Source organism: Ruditapes philippinarum, unplaced genomic scaffold (assembly GCF_026571515.1).
Source record: "Ruditapes philippinarum isolate M1 unplaced genomic scaffold, ASM2657151v2 ctg3827_1_1_1_1, whole genome shotgun sequence".
Lineage (NCBI taxonomy): Eukaryota > Metazoa > Mollusca > Bivalvia > Venerida > Veneridae > Ruditapes > Ruditapes philippinarum.
The window spans coordinates 27734-53446 of NW_026856711.1; the positions used below are offsets into that span (position 1 = coordinate 27734).

Below are 25713 nucleotides of genomic sequence, written 5' to 3' on the forward strand. Positions count from 1 at the left end.
AGAGTACATTATATTGTTGTCCTAAGATTTATTTTATTTGTAAAAAAGTAGAGAAAAAAAATACAACAACAACAGCAACAAAATAACAAACTAAATATTAGAAAACAATAAAAATTTTTGAATCATGTTTCCAAATTAAATCTATACTGTTTTTCTTCCTAAACATTTAAGGAACTCGAGTGTATCTGTATTTGGGGCCAAGATGGAAGGGAAAAGTTCAAGGTCTGTGTGGGAACTATGATGGTATCGTCAAGAACGAGTTTGGAGGAACTGGAGCTACAGCATTATTTGAATATTTGAACAGTATGAAGAAATCTTCATCTTGTCCGGATTTAGAAGCAGAGGATGTCTCACCCGAACCATGCAAGGTAAGAAACACCCCTCCCGCTTACAAAAACAAAAAAAAGAAAAGAAAGGAACATGACATAATAGAGGCACGATTTTCACATGAACGGCAATCTGACTGATAATTTTTTATTTGTAAAAGTTGTGTACTGTGTACTGTAAAGATGTATGATTTAAACACAGACATAGTTTACGGTATTTCAGGTATCAAAAGGTGTATACATGTATGCTTACAATATTTAAATGAGCTATAACAACATTCGCTAGCTCGTATTAATTGTTATGGCACTACTTTCGTATTTCTGAATAGTGGCAAATCGTTGACCCTCAGCACAGGAAATAGTACAAAGTGATTTGTGGGGATGGAAGCAACAGCGGTGAGTGGCAGGCCACCTTAACCGTTTTTATATTGAAGTCAAAAAGCCTTAAAACATATCATTTGTATTTTTACATAGATTAATTGGGACACTAAAACATAAAGATATGCAAATGATAATGAAGGAATATACTCAGAAATGAATTCAAAATCGTATTTTTGTGCTAACCTTAGCCTGGTTTGAGTTTTTTATTTTTATTTTTGGTCTTTTTTCACAATTAGATTAATTACTCTAAAGAAAAAAGAACTGAGTTAGCGAATGATTTTTGCGAGTTTTTGCTGATTTTATTTCTCAATCCTGTATTAAATAGAACATTTAAAAAAATATTTCCAGTCCCATTTTGTTACAACAAACTCATTAGAGTCCTTTTTTATATTCACAAAATTTCAAAATTTGAATTTCAATATAAATTTTTGCTCTTTATTAGATTGAAAACAGTGGGTTTGTTTTCAAAATTCACGGTGAATGGGTATTCTTAATTCATTTTAGGGGCCACTGGAGAAAAGAAGACACTGGTCGGAAGAGCAATGTGGAATAATTCAGAATAAGGACGGGATATTCAAAAAGTGCATAGAAGCAACTTCTCAAGAAAAGATGAAACAGTTTTATGAAGACTGCGTGTTTGATGGATGCGCGTAAGTAAATTTGCCTATAGAGAATAAATTATTTGCAGTAAATAATATACGTGTGAACGATCAGGCACGTGTCTTAAAAATAGTCCTTGAACTTTTTTTTCATAAATGACAAATGACATGCTAACAAATTGTTATTATTTGTTATCCTAGGTGTGACACCGGAGGTGATTGTGAGTGTCTGTGTTCAGCCGTGGCTAATTTTGCCGAGCACTGTAATAGTCTGGGATTATGTATAAGGTGGAGGTCGAATAACTTCTGTGGTAAGTATTTTTTACCTTATTCCTATAGAGTTCCCGTGGCAAATTGAGCAATTTTTTTTTAAAAAGTGTCGTCGATTTTCATGAAGAGTTCCATATCAAAAACAAGACTTGTATTTTCATACGTTAAAAGTAAATATTCTGTCATTTGAGGTTTACATTTGTACACCAAAGATAATCGTGAAATTAGATTAAAAATCTTGACGGTATTGTGAGTAGAAATCAGTGTGTCAAATATCTGCCCGATTGTTTATTGTATACTGTAGAATATGCACCCTGTGTGTTTCTTTATCACCTAGAAATACGATAACAAGTGTTTCTATGTATAAAACTACGTGTTATATTAATACATTTGTAGAATCAAAAATAAATAAATAAGAAAGTTGTTTATTGATATCATATTTATATAATGTACTGATGTAGCAGTTAACATTACCTAATTACTACATTTTCGTGTTGGTATCTTGTTTTGTTTTGTTTCTGATCATATAAATAAAAGTTTATCAGTAATTTTCAGACAGTCAAAAAGTTATCATGTAACTATATGTTTATATTTTATAGGCATGCAGTGTGAAAACGGAAAAGTCTACCAAGGATGCGGAGGCCCGGCCCCTCAGACTTGTGAAAATATCGGCCCTGGTCGTCCAACATTTTGGAATAACGTACAGACAAACGAGGGTTGCTTCTGTCCGGATGGTCAAATAAGTGACGGTCAGTTTGAAATATTTATTTTTAATAATGGAAAAAATGTTCGATTAGATCAACCATAAATTGTGGACACATACGGTATTTGTGCCATGTTAACTTCATCTGTACAAAGCACAAAGAGGATTCCTTGAAGTTAAATTGAAATGTTCGAAATAAAAATTTCAAGAAATGCAACGAAGTAGGAGTAAAGGCTAGAAGCTACAATAAATAAATGAGCCGTGTCACGACAAAACCAACATAGTGCGTTTGCGACCAGCATGGATCCAGACCAGCCTGCGCATCCGCGCAGTCTGATCAAGATCCATGCTTTTCGCTTACAAACCCTATAACAAGTAGAGAAAGAGATAGCGAACAGCATGGATCCTGATCAGTCTGCGCGGATGCGCAGGCTGGTCTGGATCCATGCCGGTCGCAAACGCACTATGTTGGTTTTGTCATGACACGGCTCAAATCTTTTAAATCCTTATATATCAAGAACGGTATAATTGAATTTTGTGTTTTCAAAGCTATGATAGTCATTTTTCTTTAACAAGAAAAATAACAACAACAGCGGCAACTACAATGTTAATATGTTCTATATTATGCCATGAACTGTGTTAATGTAAATTATTATAACTGGGAGAGAACCCTCATAAGCTTTATAGCTTTCTGCCCAATCCCAAAATGTACTTTGTAAATATGTTCACTTGTTAAATGTTTTGTTTTGAATAAATATGTTTAAACCAATATGTACTATATTGAGGATGATTAAAGTGTTAACAATGATTGTATTATATTTTAGGGGACGGCTGTAAACCAATTTCGGAATGTGAATGTTACGTGAACGGCACGAGTTATCCTCCCGGATACAGTAAAATTGAAAACTGCAAGAATTGGTAAGTACTTCATCATTATACAGTCAAACTCTTTTAAGATAATCTTAAACGTGAATTTAAATTGAATATGATTTTTTAGATTGTAAACGATCAGTTAGATTTAATTTTACACTGTTTAAACGGAAAATATGATACTTTTATTACAAATTTTCTCATTATTTAATACTGGTCTTTTACTATACATGTATATCTATAGACACAATTTCGCAGTCCTAATTTTTCACACCATGAGACGTATATGTAAGCGGGATATCACATATTTTATATATATCACATATAGCACGTGCAAAGACGGTTTATTCGACTGTGAAGGAGACGAGTGTAAGCCGTGCGAAAAGGGAGAGTATAAATGCCAGACAGGTGTATGTATTCCCGGTACTGGTGTGTGTGACGGCATTCCGGACTGTGACGACGGCACGGACGAATATCCCTATCAAAATTGTAGTATGTAGTCAACTGTTGATCGACCTTGCTAGATAAATAGAGAGTATCATGCTAGTGCCTGATATCACCAAATTTATCAAGGCTTAGAAGAAAAAATAGCCGAGCCCTTCATTTTTTTTCGTGTCGAGGCTGATAAATATGATATCAGACACTTGTTTAGTATTCTATTTTATCATATTTCAATTTTAATATGCGTTTCTTTCTTTAAATTTCACATGAAACAAACACCTGCCGCGCGCAGTAATATGTCAAGGTCATATCAATAAAAACTAGCCCCGACTGTTTTTAGTCAAATATAAGAGAGACTTTAATATTTAAAAGAATTATTCGATTAAAAGTTTACCAGTTTAAATACTTTCAAACTAGTGCGAGAAGTGAGAGGTTAAACAATTCCATTCTCTTCATTTGTTTCTATGTTTTATGAGGTGTCTGATAAAGCTGAGAGTGACTGATAAAGCTAAATTATCAGCAACAATAAGCCATGTAATGATATGATAAATGTGTCTATATCACGTGACTTTATTGCCTTACTCTCAACTATTGAAGATCATACGAAGTTACTTAGATTTCTGTTCGATATACACTTACTATGGTGATTTATGAAAAATACATTAAATTTTATTGGAGGAGTAAAGGTTCTGTCTTCAATTTTGCTTTGTAGTCCCTACAAGAATATGTTTTAGATCAATTTTTAACAATGGGAAATAATTTGTTTCGGCGGAAGAATCATTTTTTTTTTGTCACAGCCAGAGTTCATATCCTTTTTGATAATCCTGGATGTTAATCAATGAAATATATCTAGTTTTACACATTATGAACTGGAAGTAGTTCGTTTATTTCCTACCTGACACATTCGATGCAATGAAAAAAAAATGTAATTTGATATTCATACTTCAAATCACTTGCCTCTCACCGCTCTAGCTTTGAATTCCGCCTGAAAGTTAATGTTCTTTTATTTGAGAACGCTATCCAGCTAGCCTAGAAAAAGTCGATGGTTCTACTTGGGAAGCTGCTCGTTCCTGAAAAATTGCACGAAAGGGTGCCCGAGGTCTTCCTCCTCTAGTAAAGCTGGAAAGTCGCCACATGTTCTTTATGGTGTGGGCTTGACTTAAACCTAACAACACAACCAAACAAACTTCTTTTTTTATTTCAGCTTGTCAGGAGAAATATTTATGTCCAGATGGAATCACGTGCGCAACACGCTGTGATGGATATCCCGAATGTTCCGACGACAGCGACGAAGATGATTGCCGTAAGAAGCAAATAATCTTATTGTTTAAAGTAGATATTCTTTCGAACAAGAAACAATGTTACTGAAATACATGGCATGATAATCTTTAGATTGGGGACAAATGTTCATTAAAAGTGTAAGATATCTAAAACTATCAGTGAGATATGAGTCATAATGTACACTGCTTTAGAGAGCAGAATTGAGATCATTAGAATTTTTGGTTTCCGTGAGATATAATTCAATTTAATTTTATTTTTGCTCTAGAAGTTTTTTCGCATATGCATAATTTATTAGGTTTTTAAAAGGGTTTCATGAAAACGTTGCAATTTTGGGAAAAAAATCGGTCATATGAAAAAATTAATATTTATTTTAGTAACGTCTTGGGGGTGGGTTAAATTAAAATACTTAAACACACTAGTTTATAATTTTGTCATTATTTATAAGGGTTTAAAATTTACATTTGTGATTTCGCCTTTCAGAAAATATCAACTAAATTTCATAATTGTATCTTCAATAGCGGCGTGCGCCTTTAGAAATATTGAAGAATAAAAACGATGTTCACTGCAATCAAACAAAATTTATATATTTTCTGATTTTTAATGACCTCTAACCTGTATTTGCAGAGTACTGTAAGGAAGAAGAATTCAGATGTTATGATGGAGATTGCTTGAAACCTGAAGACGTATGTGACGGTATTTGTGACTGTGATGACACCACATGTGAGGACGAATTACAATGTACAACATCAACGTCAACAACAACAACACCAACATCTACACCAACAACAACGTTCACAACAACGTCAAGTACAACGCCAGTTACAACGTCTACTACGACGACGTCAACGACTCCGTCTACATCAACGTCAACGTCAACAACGCCGTCATCTACGTATTTTACTACAGGTAATGCACATTCTGTTGTTTTACAAAAGCTATGCTGGCAGGCAAAATAAGATAGTATTGCACCAGTTTCTTATTATGATATGATAAATATTACGTCATACTCTACTGTAGTGACAATTATTTGTAAGCGTAACACAGTTCTGTCAGATGTACTGTTATCAAATATTTAACTAGAAATACATTATATATCTTATAAATAAATTAAAATGCTATCCTATTGTTTTATATCAGTAACAACACCATCTTCAACCACAAGCCATACGACATCAGTGACGTCACCAACAACATCAGTGACGTCACCAACGACATCAGTGACGTCAACAACGACATCTGTGACGACACCAACAACGTCAGGGACAACTCCTTATCCTTGTCAAGAAAAAGAGGTTTTGAATTATCCTGCTCTAAGTCCCACAAAATATATAAATATTTTGGGTGCTGTCGTTACAAGTGCGGAAAAGGATAAGCTGAGGTAAGAATCATCTATTTTTGATTCCTTGCTCTTGAATAAGACCTTTTAAGCCCGATTACAGAGCATTTGCCGAATGTATATACATAAGACTTTTGTGAACATTGATAACATCTTCGTACTTTAATGCTTTACAATAATCAGAGGAGCGTCTGTATGAATTTGACAAAAAATCTCCACCGTCAGATCTGCTTTTAGAAAATTATACGGAAAGTTTTTAAACGAAGTTTTCCTGAAGTTAAATGGTATGTTAAAATTGCTAAACCAACCTTAAATGAACTATATATTTCCTGACTTTATTTTATAATTTCGCTAAAATGATTGACAGTTCTTTGAATTTAAAATAAGAAACTGCATTGTAATATGGGAGAGTTTACAAAACAGCTCACTTATGTGGACGTATCATCTAAGAATTGGTCTAAACATTCCTGAATATGAATATTTCTTTCTCTTTAAAGCATGATACTAAATAGTATCATGCTTTTTGGTTTTGTTTTGTTTTTGTTTTTTTCTTAACCGATGTAAAAGCATGAAGAGTGACTTTGGGTTTGCATACGACATTTTATTTCATGCTTTCCGGTGTTTTACTGTAATAAATCAGATGATCATATAGAGGATATTGAATGAGTGTAGGTTTAATACTAAATTTATTGAACGAGTTGTATAAAATCATATTATGCGAGCCTCTGGCGAGCATAATATTGTTTTATTCAACGAGTTCAATAAATTTAGTATTGAATCTACACGAATATAATATTCTATTTATCACATATATCAAATAAGAACGATAAACTTTTAACAAAAGTCATTTTTCTTTGACGAGCCTATAGTGCAACGCTAATATTAGCGCGCTTTAACGCTATGTTTATAGTGCAAATGACGTGACGTCAAAGTGTTATTACACTAGTGTAATACTGTCTAGTGTAATATCGTTTTTATTAAATGGCTTTATTACACTCCTGCGCCGCGGTTTATGTGATAAATTCTGATAAACCACTAGTGAAATTTATAAAATATAATTTTCACTGTAGCCGGACTATATCTGAATGCGGATGAAAAGAATATCATAACTAAATGGAATAACTGGCAAAAATAAATTCCATCATACTAAATTTTGCTTCTGTATGAAAAAAAAGTTGATGTTATCATATATCACGTTAAAAAAGTAACAAAATTAGTGAAATTTAACAGAACTAGATCTATATTTCAAAATTCATGATGTGACGTCATGATGTGATGACGTCATAAAGGAGAAGGCGCGACGTTACGCGGCAAAATCAGTCAAAAATACTTAAAATCACTTAAAAAGCATGAAATAAAAAGAAAATTTATTTGTCTTACATATAAGATTGAATTCGTGAACACCAGATAAAATATTACACCTGGTGTTCACTCAGTGAAATATATTTCAATCTTACATGCAAAACAAACAAATAACCTCTATGTATTTGCAGACGACACTGGATTTACAGGTGTTTTAATGGCAGTACGAATAAACTGTTGTTTAGGTATTAACAAGACAAATACGAATTAAATTATATCTTTGATATTTTTTTTATTTGATGATTAGTTTGATATATTTATTGCCTTCAGATATGACCCGAGTGCACCGTCAAGTGAACCGTTCACTATCACCGCCGGTACCTTTATCATTCAAATGACGTTCACGGACAAAGTTCAGCTCGGTAGAGTAGGTTTAAAAAATGCTGAGAACGTTGAGAAGTTCAGCACATATTATCAAACTGTGTCTAATGTGCAATCACCGTTGAAGGTAACTAACACCTTACAAGACTTGTTTATTGTTTAACATTTTTACTTGGCTTAAGAAATCAGATCGGTACATTAGTTGAAGTAACACCTTACAGACACGTGGATTGGAAAGCTGGTCTTGATCGACATTGATAGCATAGTCAGTAGATTCTAGTAATGTGTAGGTTTTAATAAATAACATGAAAAAGGGTCAAGATATAAAATCGTAGTCAAATAGTCTATATAATTATAGTAACATGCGTAATGCTTGTATGACGCATGCGCTGCACGTGAAGCAAGAACGCCAAGTGATAAATAAAATCTTCATTGTAGAAGCACAGGTACATTAGGACCGCAAACAATGCATCTATTTGATTACGTTTTGTTTACTTTTTAACAAGTAATTTCATATTCAGCTGTACTTATCCTTGGTGATAATCATCTAATATACTTTAAATCAATTATTAAAACATTATTATATGTTTGCTCCAATTTTACCATGAGCATTTGCTTTGAAAGTTGACATCTCCATGTCTGTAACAAATAATTAGATTTAATGTATATTTTTTCCAGACAATTACTGACATCAGCTCACCGGCGATGTATAAGAACGCTAATGACGTCATTTCCGTTACTATAGTAGTAACAAGTAGCGCAAGTTATGTTCCAACAAAGTTACAACTAGACATAACTGTCTGTTATGGTAAGAGTGATTTACATATAGAATCTATATACTTAACTTTTAAATATAGCAATGGATTGGCATTTGTTTTCATTGTTAAACGTATACGTATGTTTAGGAAAGTCTCGCCGAATAACGCAGCCTATTACAGTAATGATATCTTAAGATATAGTCACATGTTACCGCGTAAGTACAATTTACAGAGGAAAATGAAAGTATATGTTATATGACACTCAATTGTGGACTACTAATTTGGTTTATTAAATACATTTGCTTGATGTTTCCCTTTCAGAAATAACAAGTACATCGACAACTAGTACACCGAGTACAACACCAAGTTCGACAACAAGTACCTCAAGTACCACACCAAGTTCGACAACTAGTACCTCAAGTACAACACCAAGTTCGACAACAAGTACCTCAAGTACCACACCAAGTTCGACAACTAGTACCTCAAGTACAACACCAAGTTCGACAACAAGTAGCACCTCGAGTACCACACCAAGTTCGACAACTAGCACCTCAAGTACAACACCAAGTTCAACAACTAGCACTTCAAGTTCAACACCAAGTTCTACAACTAGTACCTTAAGTACAACACCGAGTTCAACAACGAGTACACCGAGTACAACACCAAGTTCGACAACAAGTACCTCAAGTACCACACCAAGTTCGACAACTAGTACCTCAAGTACAACACCAAGTTCGACAACAAGTAGCACCTCGAGTACCACACCAAGTTCGACAACTAGCACCTCAAGTACAACACCAAGTTCAACAACTAGCACTTCAAGTTCAACACCAAGTTCGACAACTAGTACCTCAAGTACAACACCGAGTTCAACAACGAGTACATCGAGTACCACACCGAGTTCGACAACAAGTACCTCAAGTACAACATCAAGTTCGACAACGAGTACATCAAGTACAACACCACCACCATGTACATTAATAGATGGGATGAAGAATTCAGTGTTATTACCTACAGACAACCTCTATATAGAAGACAGTTCTCCTGTAACATACGACGTGAACAATCTAAGGTAACAGAATGATACAGGGATCTGACACCGGCTACCGATACAGACCGGAATATCTAGCTTGACGGTAACTGTTTACGGCGGTAACGATGCTCTGCCAAGTTTCCGCTAAACATTTACCCGAGAGTTAGATATGTCTGTGATGAAAACCGGTGTCTGATTATTTCTATATGCAGATTAAATATTAATCATGTTTTGGAAAAAAAATACGTTAACTAATATGTTTATGTAGCACCTTTTTCTTATAAAAGCGTATGAATTTACAACTAAATTCATAACGGAAAATGACGTCATCCTAAGAATGCAATTCATTTATAAAAGGAGCTATTGCTTTAAATGTTTGAATTAAGGGACAAAATAAGCAATAAGATGTTTTTGCTTCTTACAGTTACAATGTATAATATTATTCAAAATTAGATGTTCTTAAGAACAAAAATGCTTGATTATTTTTACATTATTATACATTATTTTATTATAATTGTTGTACATGCAGAAATTATGAATTTCCCTTAAAATTATACATTTTGTTTCCGTATTTCCCTTTTATACTGTTAAACAACAATAACAACACTCAATAAAACCTTACATAATTGTGAACAACAACTTTTACATACAGACCAAGTGAAGGATCGCAGTACGAGACTCTGTCAAGTCAAGTAAAAATAACACTATCGTTCATAGAACCGGTTGTGGTCGGAGAAGTTGGTCTCTTTAACCCAGTTAACGTGAACTCGTATATGGTATTCCTCATCGCATCAGGAATTCCAATGGTGAAAGTGAGTATAATTAATAAACAGGCTTATAAGTTAAAATGAGTAAGTAACGCACGGTAATTACACAAATATAGTTTATTTGATAGTATGATAGAACTTTTGGTAGTCTGTAAAAGGAACAACCATTTATTTACAAACAAACAAATAAACAAACAAACAAAAACTAGGTCAACAACTCAAACAACAAAAGAAGCAACAGCAACAAAAGAACATATCATTATGCTGTCATAAATGACAAGTAATAAACGTTGTTGGTTTTTTTATTTCAATTTAGACCGTAAATGATGTGTCCACGACAGCGAAATTTATTGACGCCACTGACGTCACCGTGATAACGATAACGATTTTTACAAACGTCTTTAGCGAACCAGCGTCATTCAGCTTAGATGTCAAAATTTGCAATGGTAAGAGATCTTTAGTACTTATAGTTTTGTTTAACAGCAATCGGAACGTCCTCGGCTATTATTCATAATAACCTTATCCGAAGACTGATGGAAAGGACCGGAAAGTTGCGATTGGTTTTCAAATGCATGACGTTTGTTTGATTTCAAATATGTCGAAGTACAGGTTAATATTTTTGCGTCGCCTGATACAGAGTAGCAGTAACATAATTATTGGGAATGCCTCTCCGTCGTCTGTCTGTCCTTCTGTCCGTCCGTATACCAAGTTCGGTCTATTCCTAAAAATCTACTTTCTACTGAGGGATTTTTATAATTGTCGTTTTGATATCAACATATTTATTGATCAGCACGATATTACGTCGACAGACGACATTTGATAGAATACGATTTAGCGTGGAATGGATTGATATCAAAATATGTGGATAAAGGATGCGGTTAATATTCCCCTTGCCTTAAATCAAATTCAATTATAAGAGATATTACATTGCTGTAACCATCTCAGTCATGTGTTGATGACGATGGGGAGAGTTCGAGTATATTCTACATAGAATTTAATGATATTATATATTATCATTTGAGCAATAGTTAAGTATAGTTTTTCTATTTTTATTGCATGAAATGCAAAAGTATATGTGTTGATAAACGTAAGGTTTTGTTGTTGTAGTGACGGTCACAACAACCTCTACCACAAGCACGTCGTCAACAACAAGCGCTACCACTACCAGTACCACCACAAGTCCAACAACAAGCTCTACAACAACCAGCTCAACAACCAGCCCAACAACCAGCCCAACAACGACTGTAGCTCCTTGTGCCACTTTTGATGCGATGAAAAATCGTGGTATAACTCCCAGTGAAAACGTTATTGTTGATGGCGTGCCGATAACAGAAGATGATGCTGATAAATTAAGGTCTTTAAATCTTGCACCGTCGTTATGTAGTTAACCTTTGTTAATACTTACTTGTCAAACTTAACCCATAACCTATATCTGCTAAATTTGTTTAATGATTTTGCCCTATTTTAAATTTTATATTAAAGATTAAGCACTTGCGTTCATTAGCCACTTCGATAAAATTTCATCATATTTCACACTTTCACGTTTTTATGAAGATCTGAAATAAATGTCACAGTCTCTAAAAAGAATAGATACAGAAATTTAGGGAGTTTTCGGGGTTTTATGAAAATTATTCATGACGAACGTTTTTTGCTTTCCTTTAGAAAAAACATAACGATATACAATGTATATTGCTACTATACCGGCCCGCTGAAAGAGTCTTTTGAAAACAGGAGAACGTCTTTATGTTTTTGGTCACGTGATTTAAATGATTGTGATTTAAATGATTCGTAGATTCGTTGTTTTTTATAAGCTTATTTAAAATATTGATTTATAATAACAACAAATGAGCCACGCCGTGACAAAACCAACATAATGGGTTTGCGACCAGCATGGATCCAGACCAGCCTGCGCATCCGCACAGTCTGATCAGGATCCATGCTGTTCGCTTACAAACCCTATAACAAGTAGAGAAACCGATAGCGAACAGCATGGATCCTGATCAGACTGCGCGGATGCTGGTCGCAAACCCATTATGTTGTTTTTGTCGTGACACGGCTCAAATAACCCTTAAACTAAAGTAATTTGTAAATGGACTTGTCCAGCTTCCATTGTTTTAACAGTCCATTACCAATTTTGGGGATTCCCAAGATGAACATTTGAAATAAGTCGGCTAACAATATAGAATCAGGCGATATGAAGGCAGACGTGTTAACTCTATACTGGTAACAAAGGATATACATACTTTAAGGTCCAGAAGGGTGAAGGTTACATGATATTATATTCTTTTTTTCAGGGAAGAAAATGGCGGCTCATTTTTGTCCTACAATATAGAAACTGTAATAGTTATTAAGTTCTACGAGGTCGTAGAGCAGCTAGTACAGGTCAATCTAGACAACCAGATAGGGGTTCATAACTATGAAGTTTACTACAATTATGATACAGCCACTAAACAGGTTTGAATCGGCATCTATTTTTTTTCAATTTATGTATTGTAAAACAGTTTTTAAATTACATGTATTTCAAAATAACGAATTTCAATGTTAAATGTTCATTAATTTGTAAACATTTGTCTCTGATGATTGTTATGGCGATAGTGCATATATGCAAACCTCTAACTGTCCGCCTCTGGCTCGGGTTGCTAATTTGCACGACATGTGTTTTTTTTAATATACCGAACCAACATTGTAATTTAATTTTTTAGTTCGAGTAATCAGGGGAGAGAACTAGGATATTACATTTTCTTAAGTCTACCTAGATTACTCGCCCCTGTGAAATATTGCATGACCGGCCAGGCTTACTCGTATCCAGTTAAATTGGTTAACAGGGGCAGTTACTCTTGTCAGTTCATGGCTAATACGTGAAGGATTTTTTTCAGGTTGCTGGAGACGGAGATGACATTATTCAATACGAAAATGCCACGTATATCAGTAATGTTACTATAGTGGTTAAAAGAGATACAGCAACATTTGACCACATGTCCTTTAAGATACAAATGCTAATTTGTCACGGTAAGAACTCATTTATCACGAGTACTACTTGATCTTATTTGTCAAGGTATGAATTCACTAATCATGAGTAGAACTCAATTATCACGGTATGAATTCATTTATCATATGTAGAACTCTATTGTCACGGTATGAATTCATTTATCATGAGTAGAACTCAATTGTCACGGTATGAATTCATTTATCATGAGTAGAACTCAATTGTCACGGTATGAATTCACTTATCATGAGTAGAACTCAATTGTCACGGTATGAATTCACTAATCATGAGTAGAACTCAATTGTCACGGTAAGAACTCATTTATCACTACCAGAACTTATTTGTCACGGTATGAATTCACTTATCATGAGTAGAACTCAATTGTCACGGTATGAATTCATTTATCATGAGTAGAACTCAATTGTCACGGTATGAATTCACTTATCATGAGTAGAACTCAATTGTCACGGTATGAATTCACTTATCATGAGTAGAACTCAATTGTCACGGTATGAATTCATTTATCATGAGTAGAACTCAATTGTCACGGTATGAATTTATTTATCACGGGTGTAACGAAATAACTTAATTGTCACGAAATGAATTCAGTGATTGCAATTCACTTATTATGAGAAAACCAATTTGTCACGCTATGCTATTGCTTAAAAATGTAAAAGATCAATGGATTTTAATTTCAATTTAAATTCTTTGCGACTTGTTTCAGCTTCAATTTGTATTTATGCGTTGATGTTTGATGGTATTCGCCTCAATTATTTAGAGGTGTTCAACATAGAGTTTTGACTAAATTTTGAATAAACGGCCAACTGAAAACACTTTTGTTTTCTTCAGAATGCCCTGCTACTATGGTGAGTGCAATACCAGAAAATGTTGTTGTGACAACAAACCAACAGGAGTTTAGCGAAAGCATTTTCACCGAAGAAGGCGTTAGTATCAACCCAGCCGTTGATGGAAATATTGAAATGAACTTGGCCGAGCCACAGAGGACGACTACAATAACGTTTACCCTTACTGAGGAGGGATATATGAATACAATGAATGGACTACTGAACCTGTTTGTTGTATTTTATTATAACGGCAGAGATGTGGCAAGTATTCTGTTTTATACGAATGTATTCTCCTTTTTTCGTTTTTGTTCTGCCACTTAAGATACAACACTGTTATGATGAAAACTATTTATTTCAAGGACATTGTTCGTTCTTGCATTTTAATGTCGTTATAACTCTATGTCTAGTTTTTAGCCCGCAGATACATTTGTAATTGCAAACTTCTCAATATAAATTTGAATCAAATTTGAATTAAAGTATAAAAATACATAGTTTAAAACCAAAAATGGTCAAACTTAAAGGAACTCCATCCTAAAAACATTAATTTTGAATTTCTTACATAGATCAGCTAAGGTATTGGAAACAGAAACATATGCAAAAGATAATAAAGAAATATACTCAGAAATAAATAGAAAAGCTTTTTTTTGATAGTTCAGTCGATTTGGGCTGTGTGTTCACTTTTCAATTTTGAGTCACAAGTCATTGGTCTATGTGTGCATAAAATAGAACATTAATCTCGAAAAGTTATGTCCAGTCCCGTCATGTCAAAATAACCTGCGTGGAGTGAGTCCATTAGTTTTATAAAAAACGTTCCCAAATATCATATATTTGTATGCGAGTAATATATGTGACACTAGATAATTCATGTTATAACCTGACTTTAAATGGTCAAGTGTTAATTTTGTCTGTATTTTACAGAAAGAAACTTTGGAGGTGGTTTCAAAAGACGGTCTTGTTACTATCTCGAATCTGGAGGGAATCCTATCTGATAAAATTACAATAAGCTTTATTCCTGAAACAAATATTCCTCTCGTGATGAAAGATCTCCAAGTCTCAGCCTGTACACCAGGTAAGATATAGAGGGTATTGAATGAGTGTAAATTGAATACTACATTTATTGAACGAGTTGAATTAAATAATATTACGGTCGCCATAATTCATATAAATTTATTTGAATTACATAATCAACACTAGTCCGTAGTGTCGGTCATCTGGAACTTTCTTTTTGTCCCGTCAAAAATAATAATGCGAGGGTAAAACTTGCATTAGCTAGCATGTATAAAATATATTTCGTGAGTATCTATACTCCAGCTTTACTAAGTATTGTTTGGATCTTGCCCTATTTATTCTGTCTAAACAGGACAAGACAACTATTTGGAAAAAAGGAAGTTTTATAACTCGATGCTATCTTATTTTAGTTGTACCTACCACCACAACGACAACAACAACACCATCATCAACAACAACAACTTTTCCCACAACAACAACAAGTGTGTCATCGACAACACCCTATTATCCATGTGACGAGTCGAACAGCTTTGATGGAATGTCCGACAAATACATTATTCCGTCGGAAAATATCCGTATAAATGAAGAGTCTGTCACTGAAGAAACTAGCGACCTACTGAGGTAAAACATTGTAAACGATATGTAATAGAAAGAGCACCGAAACACGAGGCTATCTGATTTGTACGAGGGGGCGTAGCCCCCGAGTATAAATCAGATTGCCAAGTGTTTTGGTGTTCTTTCTCTTTTGTATCATAGTCAAATATGACAGCACGTTCCCTGTTGTCACAATACGAAACCCCAGAAAAAATGAACCAATGAACGAGCATTTGAATATGACATTCCTGCCCCTTTCCCTTTCTCTGCCGTCACAATATGTAAACCCCAGCAAAAATGAACCAATCAACTGGCATTATCTGGAGTGCGGGTAACTGATACCTGCACTCCAGTTACCGCACTGTGAATGTATATGTAAACGATTTAACTCTGACACTTTTTCAACAGAAAGGTTCCCAAACTATGATACAATTTGAATATAGAGAATACCTTGCTAGTGTCTGATATTAACAAAATTGATCAGGCAAGGCTTATTTAAAGAAGAGTGAAGCTCGACCAAGCCCTTCTTTTTTTCTCGTGCCGAGTCTGCTTAATTTTGTAATATCAGGCACTTGTTTAGTATTCTTTTGAATATGTTTTCAATTTAATATGCGTTTCTTTCTTTAAACTTTAAATGAAACAAAAACCTGTCAAGAACCTCCCGAGTTCACGTAACATATCAGTCCTATGTTAATGGTCATATTTATAATAGGTCCGAACGTTTTTAGTCAAATGTTAGAAGAAAGACTTGAATGATTTGAAAACGTCAATTCGATTTAATCAATTTAATATTTTCAAACTCGTCAAAGGTAAAAAATATTCCATTTCTCTTTATTTTATTTTAATATATTTTGATGAGGTGTCTGATAAAGCTGAGGGTGACTGATAAAGCTACAGGTAAATTTATCAGACATGCACTTTATCAGCAGAACCCAATCTATTGACATGATAAAATAACTTCTCTTCAAGAAAACTACGATGCATTTACATCTTATGACAGCAAATCGCAATGCAATTACATTTCTCACTAGTACACGTTATTCATTAAAGCAAAATCAAATTTGAATTTAGTCTGTTTATTTCTAGTAATTCTAATATGGGAGGCATTTATAGTAATATGTAGTATATAAGATATATTTTGTAACTTGGTCACCATCAAGTAAATGCACTTTACTATGATTATTTTCTATATAAGAACAGTTCAACTATACCTACCAAATTGACTCTCAATCAATGCAATGGTTTTAAACTTCAAAATACAAAGTTTTATTTTTATATCGATTTCAGAGAAACCTCCGAGCACGGGTTCGTTACTACGGACATAGTTACTGTGATTGAGGTGACGTTTATAGTACCTGTTATGGTTGACAGGGTCAAACTGTCCAGCCAACTAAATGTTATCTCATTCACCGTAACAGCACCGGAACAACCGGAAATTGAAGAGGTAACTTAAAAGTGGTTCACCCGTAACTACCCCTCACTAAATACCATAACTTTTAATGTACTTTCCGAATTAGACATATATTACAAAACTTTATATCCTCTTTTGTTTAACTTTTAATCATTGCCCCATCTATTTTGATAGCACCATATATTTGAACATTACATTTTTATTTGCAGTATTAAAATGATTATGTTTTTAAACTACGTTAGAGTGCCAGAAACAATAATAATAACAACACACGTTTATAATATCAAAAAAAAAAAACAATACAATAAAAAACAACAACAACAAAAACAACAACAAAAATACAATAAAATAAAAAAGACAACAATAACAATATTCTATTTCAGATATCTACCTTTTGTTACTTTAGTTAGACCACGCCCACAAATATAAGAATCATAATTATGTGTCTTTTAATTCGCTCTTTTATCAGATGACAGTGGCCGGAAATGATACAGCCTTACTGAGAACGACTTCTGACGTATCGACTCTTAAAATAGTCATAATTCGCGACTCTACCTCCGAACTTCCGGCAGTATTTAACCTCATTGTCAAAGTCTGTTACGGTAGGTAACTCTTATCATTTTTAAGACTTTCACTTTTACTTTTTATCATAAAGGATTCAAAATAATTTTGCTATCGACATGCAAAAATTTATTGTCTGGCCATATTCATAAAAACATATATGGCAAAGACAAACATATATAATATGATATTATTATTATAATATGATACAAAAACATACATACATGATATAAAATATCATAATTATTATTTCGAACATTTAAGAAACAGTAATATTTTCCAGGGTATTGTTTCTTACGTATATGAATACGTATATTTATTTAGCAAGTTTGTATATTCTTACTACTAGGCCAAGGTATATTTCAATGATATTTAGTTCTAAGGTTTCTATATTTACTACAGCAAAACTTTAAGTGATATTCCTTAAACGGTATACATGGTTTAAGTACCACTTAAAAGTGACACATCTCATGCGTAAATAGCATTAGTGATTAGGCGCCAAGACTTTTAGTTTGAAATTAAGGGTTGTAAATTCCAATCTTAAAAAAACAACTTTTTATGTTTGTTTTTATTTTATTTTGCAAAATTTGACTACTAAGTTTTTGGGTATGCAAATTGTAAAACTATAAAAAATGAAATCATAAAAATACACTAATGCTGCATATAATTAGAAAATTATCAAAGAACTCTGAAAAAATAAATTGTTGAGGATTCGACATTGCAAGTTTGCAATTGCTATGCTTTCATACTTACCTCAAGGCCAGCGATATTATATTATTTAATTAAAAATAGTAAATCGTAATAAATTATGGAAACTAACTATAAAGTTTCCGAAGATTAATCAATCTCAGAACAACAGAGATCAATAAATTCACATGTATTAACAGACCAATGATGATGTTGTTTGCAGGTTATAAACTTATTTGAAAGTATTTAGAAAAAGTATGGAACACCTGTAGGGCCATGTTATACTTATAGATTAAAACCACTGAAAAATAAATCTTGCGGTATGTCGTTACAAGAATATATGCTCATTTAATCATGACATGAAATTTTCTCATTTCTAGATCTAGCTTAAATTCAAAACGAGTCTGTTCGCTCTTGCACCGCCTTTAGTCAAGTTTCAGAGATTTATTCGCAATTTGTTTCTTATGATGCTAAAATATGGACATAAATATATAAATTGTATTTCAGTATGCCTTGAGGAAATGATAAGCACAGACCCGTTATTGATAGAAGCAGTCGGCGCCAGCAACAATTACATATTTAATCCGAAACAACTTTTCAACGCAACCACTGAGCTGGTTACGTTTTTCAAGAAATGTCTACGGATTTCTTCGAATCTTATTGGCAGAGGAACGAAGAGCTACCAGAATAAGTTTCGATGTGTCCCAACAAGTCTACAAAGTCAAGGTTGAATGTTTGAAAATCGTAGACGGTCATCTGGTTGTCGTAGTAAGTGCAGTTCTTTGATTATGTTTTATGCGTGGCTTTAGAACGGGCCTAGAAAAAATTAATTGGCAAATTTAATGAAAATTACCCATCTAGTGTAAATAACGCACGCTCGTCTGTGATAATGGATTTCAATTATTTTTCTTTATAAGTTGAACAAATCTAGTTCCCAAATCAAAAAGATAGGAACAATTAAGTGGATAATCAGGGGAATACCCGAATTATTTAGTACAACTCATATGACTGACATTAAGAACAACCCGACTGCCGGTAGTAACTGGAAACCTATGGCACAGTGTATCTGTAGAAACAGCAGATATACTTTAGCATTTGTTGATGTCTCTATAGAATCGTAGACGTCAACGGAAGTACTTTTTAAAAATATCCGCATACAATTTATTGATGTCCAATTACAGCTCACTATATAAGAAAAGAAAACGTTACTGTATAGACTTAGGTAAACAGAATTAGACAATAAATTTTGGAAAAGTTTTAATATTTAAGCAATTGGGGCGCTTGCATTAACAGTAATGGTTTAGTTCATCCAGAATATACTGTCATTAAATTTGCAACAATGTCACGCGAATTAACGGAATCTTTATGAAAAGTACGTGTTGGCAATATATTTGTTTCATTTTTATTAGTTACTAAATGTTAATTCTAATATCATATAACCAAACGTTAGTAAAACAGAGCATTATTTGGATACAGAGAGGTTGACAGAATACTTTTAGATAACAAAACAGCTCATTATTGTTGTTTTTTATTACAGGAAACCCAGACTTTAACTGTAACTACCGGTGTAACTGTGGAGATCCTATCCCCACAGGGTGTACCTGTATCAGAAATCAGAGTATACTTTGAGGCATTTGTTGATGTGTTCTCTATAGGTCACGTGATCGTAGACGCTTGTCAGAAGCCGGAAGGTGAGACTATGTTTGAAAATCATGATCCGCATACAATTATTGATGTCGCGGTCTTGCAGTTCTCACTTATTTAAGAAAAGAAAACGTATCTGTAGCCCAGTTTTGTTTAATTAATTAGTGAACTACAATAATCAGTGAGTAACAGGTCAACAATAGTTTTATATTTGAGCATCGTTTTTGGTGCGCATTGTTTATACATGTACATGATTTACAGTTCTCCAGAAATGATGATACTGTCATCCTATCCGTCAGCTGCATGACTATTCAATTCATGATGTAAGGGTCCGTCTGTTTTGAACAATATTTGTTGGCCGTAAAATGACATATATTTATTTCATATATAGTCTTGTTACTAAATGATTATTTTTTCTTATCATAGAAACAACTTCCACTTCGACCACAACAATATCGACTACGTCACCAACGACGACAACAACGTCACCAACGACGTCAACAACATCACCAACGACGTCAACAACATCACCAACGACGTCAACAACATCACCAACGACGTCAACAACGTCACCAACGACCTCTACAACGTCAGCAACTACGTCAACAACGTCACCAACGACGTCAACAACGTCATCAACGACTTCATTAACGTCACCACCAACAAGTCCAACGACTTCAACAACGTCATCAACGACTTCAACAACGCCATCAACGACTTATTCAACTTCAATTACAACGCCAACGTCCCCCACAACATCGTCATCGTCTACTACTTCCCCCACCACATCTCCAACGTCTACAACGCCTTCCACAACGTCATCAACGTCTACAACGTCCCCTTCAACAACATCAACAACCAGCTCGACAACTTCGACATCAACTAGTAAATATAATTTTAATTTACATATAATATGGAGGATAAAGAATAGATTCAATACTTAATTTATTGAACAAGTTTAATAGAATAATAGCATGCCAACCTCTTGCAGGCATAATATTGTTACAGACACTTGTTTCCAGTATTTATTTCCTCACCACGCGATTTCAAAAACAAAACCCTATAAAAGGTTATTGAAAAATCTTGTACATCTTCTATGTAATATCCTTCATGTTCGTGATATTATTTATTTAGATTTTGCTTCATGCAGACGTCACGCTAATGCAGACGACATAATTCTTGTTATAAACTGAACACGTAATGCAGACCAGAAATCTTTTAAAGATTATATTATGTTACACATTACTTCGGGCCATCTAGCATTACAAAGTCCGGTCAAGAAATTTATGTTACATTAGCTGTTTTGAAAGCCACAATACTCGTTGGATTTAGGTTTTGTAAAAACCTACCAAGCAATTATCATGTGCACACAGCTTAATGTAAACGATCCGTGCAATGCCAACGTAATCCAAAAATTTACCATTTGAAGGCCCGCTGACGCTTACATAAGTAAAGAAGATACATTGATATTAATCTACGTGTACTAACATTGTTTCACTCATATATTTCAGGTTCAACAACATCACCAACAACGTCACAAACTTCGTCACCAACAACGTCACATACTACGTCACCAACAACGTCACCAACTACGTCATCAACAACGTCACCAACTACGTCACCACCTCCTTGTCTAGAAACCAACGGCATGGCTGATGAATACATTATCGCTCCTTCAGCCATTACAATAAAAGCATATCCTGCCAATAGCTCGCTTTCTGACAAACTGTCAACCGCAAATGAAACAGAATTAAATAAAATGAAGAACTCCCTAAGGTAAGAATTAAAGCAAGTCTGATATGTCAGGACTAATTTAAGCCTGGCGATTACATATTTCTTTTTAATGTCATCCTAATTAGATACTTTTTTCAGAGCCATATGAACACACTTTATCTATCACATACGGTGCCGTTTTGCCACTCCGTATATGAACGGTATTGCGCTGTTGTGTACGTTATACAGACATACCGTAAAGACGCGCTAAATGTTAGCGCGACAATAAAAAAGAGTGAAACTTAATATTCAGGTATATACGGGACAGGGCGCTTGTATGATCAAACGCTAAAATCTCGCCTTTTCACCCAACGGAATGAACATTTAAACGTCTCATTCATCTCTACACTAAGATTTATATACGAAAATGAATGAAAAATGTAAGAATCGGCGGAAAAAACAACAACAACAACAAAAACACACACACAAACAACAACAACAAAAACACCGATATTTATCTATTTTGTGGTCTTGATTTCTGCAAGCGTTCAGTATTTGAACTTGCACTTATTCAATATCCTTTATTTGTAACATATTTTGATAGAAAAATAATAATGATAATACTTGTAATATCACCGGCTGTTTTAAAGGATATATACGTAAAAAGCTTTATCTTATGAAATTATTTATAAAATTATAAGCGTAAATAAATAATGCTTTCAATATCTTAGTCGATTCTCAAATGCGGTGTAAGACTTTGAAGGTCTCTAGTATTTAACACAAACAATGATTTACTAAAGTAGTAATAAAACAATAATAAAGTAATAACAGTATATTATATCTTTAGCTTAATTTACACTTTAATTATTTTAGATATTTCAATTTTGTGTAATAACAGTTCTTCTAACTATAATAACAGTTAGTATAACTATTATAAAGAACTGGATGATTTTAAGGGTTGTTTATCTGTATAAATAAAAGATCTTTTTTCCTTTTAGAACAAGTTCTTCTGAGAAATTTTCAATGGGAGATGCAGATTATGTTGTAATATCTATTACATTTGATGACAAAACAACAGTTGGCAGACTCATTATTAATACAAACGAGAATTTTGGCACCTATTCTGTGCATTTTAACGAAAGTGGGAAAATAACTACCGAAGAGGTCAGTTTCCTTTGTTAATAAGATTTTTTGACATGTTATATGACCTTATTTAAACTGTTGTTGGAAAATATAACCCGGGCCGCTATGTAACCGTTTATATTTGGTCATATTACCTGTCAGAAAGAATAATAAAGAATTTATAATTCAGCAAAATTCCTTCTTAGAGAGCAACACTTGAGATTTCTTCATATATTGACCGTAGCTGTGTATAAATATTAAAATATTTGAGAAATGATATCGGCTTCGGCGGTGTTTATTGGCTATTTAACATCGATTTTTGAGTTTTGATGAATAGAAATTAATCACAAAGGCCCTAAGTCTGATTAATTTGCATCAAAACGACATTAACTTTGGCGATTGGCAAATTATGGATGCATTCTGTACATGTATGTTTCAATTTTAAGAGACCGAAACCACAAAGTTTAATAATAATGTATGATACAATTTTTACAGACAAAGGATGTGACGTCGATGTCGACATATTATAACGCCAAGGAAGTGACGTCAATGGTTATAATGATACATAAATCACCATCGATTGAAATATCACCAGAGATACAAATAGATCTGAGGATGTGTTATGGTAAGTGATATCATAGTGAGTAATATTTTTGAGTCTTGACATTTTTGATAGTGAGTGATGTCTTAATAAATTGTAAAGAACAAAGACAAATTATGCCCCATAAATGCTTTTATTTTCATTTTTCAAAGCTTGTTATTTTTAAGGTCCACCGTCCTGCTATAGTTACATTGTGACAGTTTGTTTGAGCTAAGAGATTTTTTTATTGCAGCTTGTAGATCGGAGATGATAGACACATCTATTGTGGTCCAAGCTGGCAATACGGTCGTGAACAAATATTTGTCAGATCTTCACACCATCGACGTTCCTTTCGGTGTTAATGAGCTCATATTTAGATTTGACGAAGAAGAGCGAGTGACCGCGGTATCTTTTAATGTTAACAAAGGACAAGTGCTGTCATTGGACGTGCAATATTTCCTAAATGAAAACATGATAGGGCCTGAGGTAAGACTACTTAGGAAATAAAACACCATAAGTAGAAAACACTTTTATAATTTATTACCAAGGAGGCTTTCTGAAAAAAAATAACGATGCGTTATGATTTTAATCCTATTTTAAGTATGTACTCCATCGGCATCTGATAAGACAGTGGTGGTTTGTATGTCAGCGTCGTACACAAAAAGGTGTTTGTTGATTTTAAACCTGGTTATAGCAAACACTTAAACTGCTCGCACAAAGAGTGACTTACCTTTGTCACTTGCCTGTTTCTATATTATAATTTATAGCTTTGCGTTTTATATTGAAATCCCTGAACTTAAAATAAGACAATTTTAAATTTGAAGCAGGACAAATCCATGTCAAGAATTCAGGGCGGTGGGGGGATTAAAAGTTGTATCAGTTACTGTCTCGCTGTGTGTTTAAGATTCCGTATGTTCAATTCTAGGACGTCTGAATTTGGCAACGCAAGAGTGTCTACTGTGTAATTCTTATTGAACCATCACATTTGTCTTTGCTACAAGAAGACACCATTGCCTGTAATTCTAAAGGACCGTTAAGGTTGTTGCAATAATAGAAATAGTCTAAATAAATAATCAAATTTGTTATTACAGAAGACAGAAACTTTCAGCGTGAATCAAGGTGGAATAGTTTTTATTGAAAACGAACATGGTATTCCAGCAAGAGTTATAAAAGTTACTTTAGTGATACTGTCACAACCAGTGACGATAACCGACTTGAACATCGAGGTGTGCAACCCAGGTAAACGTCTATATTGATGTTATCTTTTCAAAGTACCTATTATTCTTAATGCGCCGGTATACATTCTTACTTTTCAAGTTTAGTAGATCGCTGTTCGTTCCAGTTAAATATTATTATAGAATATTTTCATCAAAATTTAAAGATTATGGACCGTTAAAGGCATGTTTGCAAGCAACCATATTAGAAATTTATTAAATAATGGCTTCACAGTGGCAAAACACGCTTTCACTGACAAAAATACTTAAAATAAAAATAACAAAAGCCATTTTTGCTTTAGTTTTATATAAAGATATTACAAAAAAAAATGTGTCGTTACTGTCCGCTTCATTTGCCTTAGTTATTCTTTATATCCTCTCACTTGAACTTACTTCGGTTACATACGTAATATACATGTGTATACATATGAATACATTCAGTTATTTTCATAATAAATTCTGACTCAATTTTTAGATTTACGTTTATAACTTTGGTTTATGACAAGTTCACAACTTACCTACTGTCCATATCGTTATGGTTTTATAGAATTGATTAAGAATCAAATTTTAAAAGAATAAAATATTTCTGCCACGCACGTGTTTACACTTAACAAAAGTTTTAAACAACCATTTGAATATTCAATTCTTCATCTGTTTCAGAAGTGACCACTACACCGTATTCGTCATCAACCGCGACAATAACGCCATCTACAACACCATACACAACTTCGACAACTTCGTCGACAACTCCTTACGGTAAAACTTTTAAAACAATAAAAATAAACTTCTATTACTCTAAAAAGAGTAGACTGTATTATGAGTGTATAACTATCATTTCTTTGCAGAAGGAGGGTTGTTCTTCACCATTCAAAATTGTCATGTAAATAGTGTTTAAAGTGT

General features: G+C 33.7%; 1 protein-coding gene across 1 annotated transcript in view; it reads left to right on the forward strand.

Moving 5' to 3' along the window:
• The window catches only part of LOC132747463 (mucin-2-like), a 58488-nt gene that overhangs the window by 19923 nt on the left and 12852 nt on the right, over positions 1 to 25713 (forward strand). Inside the window, exons 24-54 of the mRNA XM_060736855.1 lie at positions 172 to 368; positions 1212 to 1357; positions 1508 to 1617; positions 2176 to 2325; positions 3104 to 3197; positions 3478 to 3641; positions 4795 to 4893; positions 5496 to 5777; positions 6009 to 6249; positions 7840 to 8017; positions 8569 to 8698; positions 8970 to 9720; positions 10334 to 10493; positions 10765 to 10894; positions 11556 to 11802; positions 12743 to 12902; positions 13325 to 13457; positions 14284 to 14591; positions 15198 to 15348; positions 16594 to 16615; positions 17169 to 17325; positions 19090 to 19308; positions 20078 to 20231; positions 20611 to 20819; positions 20853 to 21069; positions 21696 to 21960; positions 22896 to 23061; positions 23515 to 23644; positions 23853 to 24085; positions 24691 to 24838; positions 25474 to 25569. Coding sequence (XP_060592838.1) covers positions 172 to 368; positions 1212 to 1357; positions 1508 to 1617; positions 2176 to 2325; positions 3104 to 3197; positions 3478 to 3641; positions 4795 to 4893; positions 5496 to 5777; positions 6009 to 6249; positions 7840 to 8017; positions 8569 to 8698; positions 8970 to 9720; positions 10334 to 10493; positions 10765 to 10894; positions 11556 to 11802; positions 12743 to 12902; positions 13325 to 13457; positions 14284 to 14591; positions 15198 to 15348; positions 16594 to 16615; positions 17169 to 17325; positions 19090 to 19308; positions 20078 to 20231; positions 20611 to 20819; positions 20853 to 21069; positions 21696 to 21960; positions 22896 to 23061; positions 23515 to 23644; positions 23853 to 24085; positions 24691 to 24838; positions 25474 to 25569 — 5847 coding nt within the window. The remainder of the gene's footprint in view (positions 1 to 171; positions 369 to 1211; positions 1358 to 1507; positions 1618 to 2175; positions 2326 to 3103; positions 3198 to 3477; positions 3642 to 4794; positions 4894 to 5495; positions 5778 to 6008; positions 6250 to 7839; positions 8018 to 8568; positions 8699 to 8969; positions 9721 to 10333; positions 10494 to 10764; positions 10895 to 11555; positions 11803 to 12742; positions 12903 to 13324; positions 13458 to 14283; positions 14592 to 15197; positions 15349 to 16593; positions 16616 to 17168; positions 17326 to 19089; positions 19309 to 20077; positions 20232 to 20610; positions 20820 to 20852; positions 21070 to 21695; positions 21961 to 22895; positions 23062 to 23514; positions 23645 to 23852; positions 24086 to 24690; positions 24839 to 25473; positions 25570 to 25713) is intronic.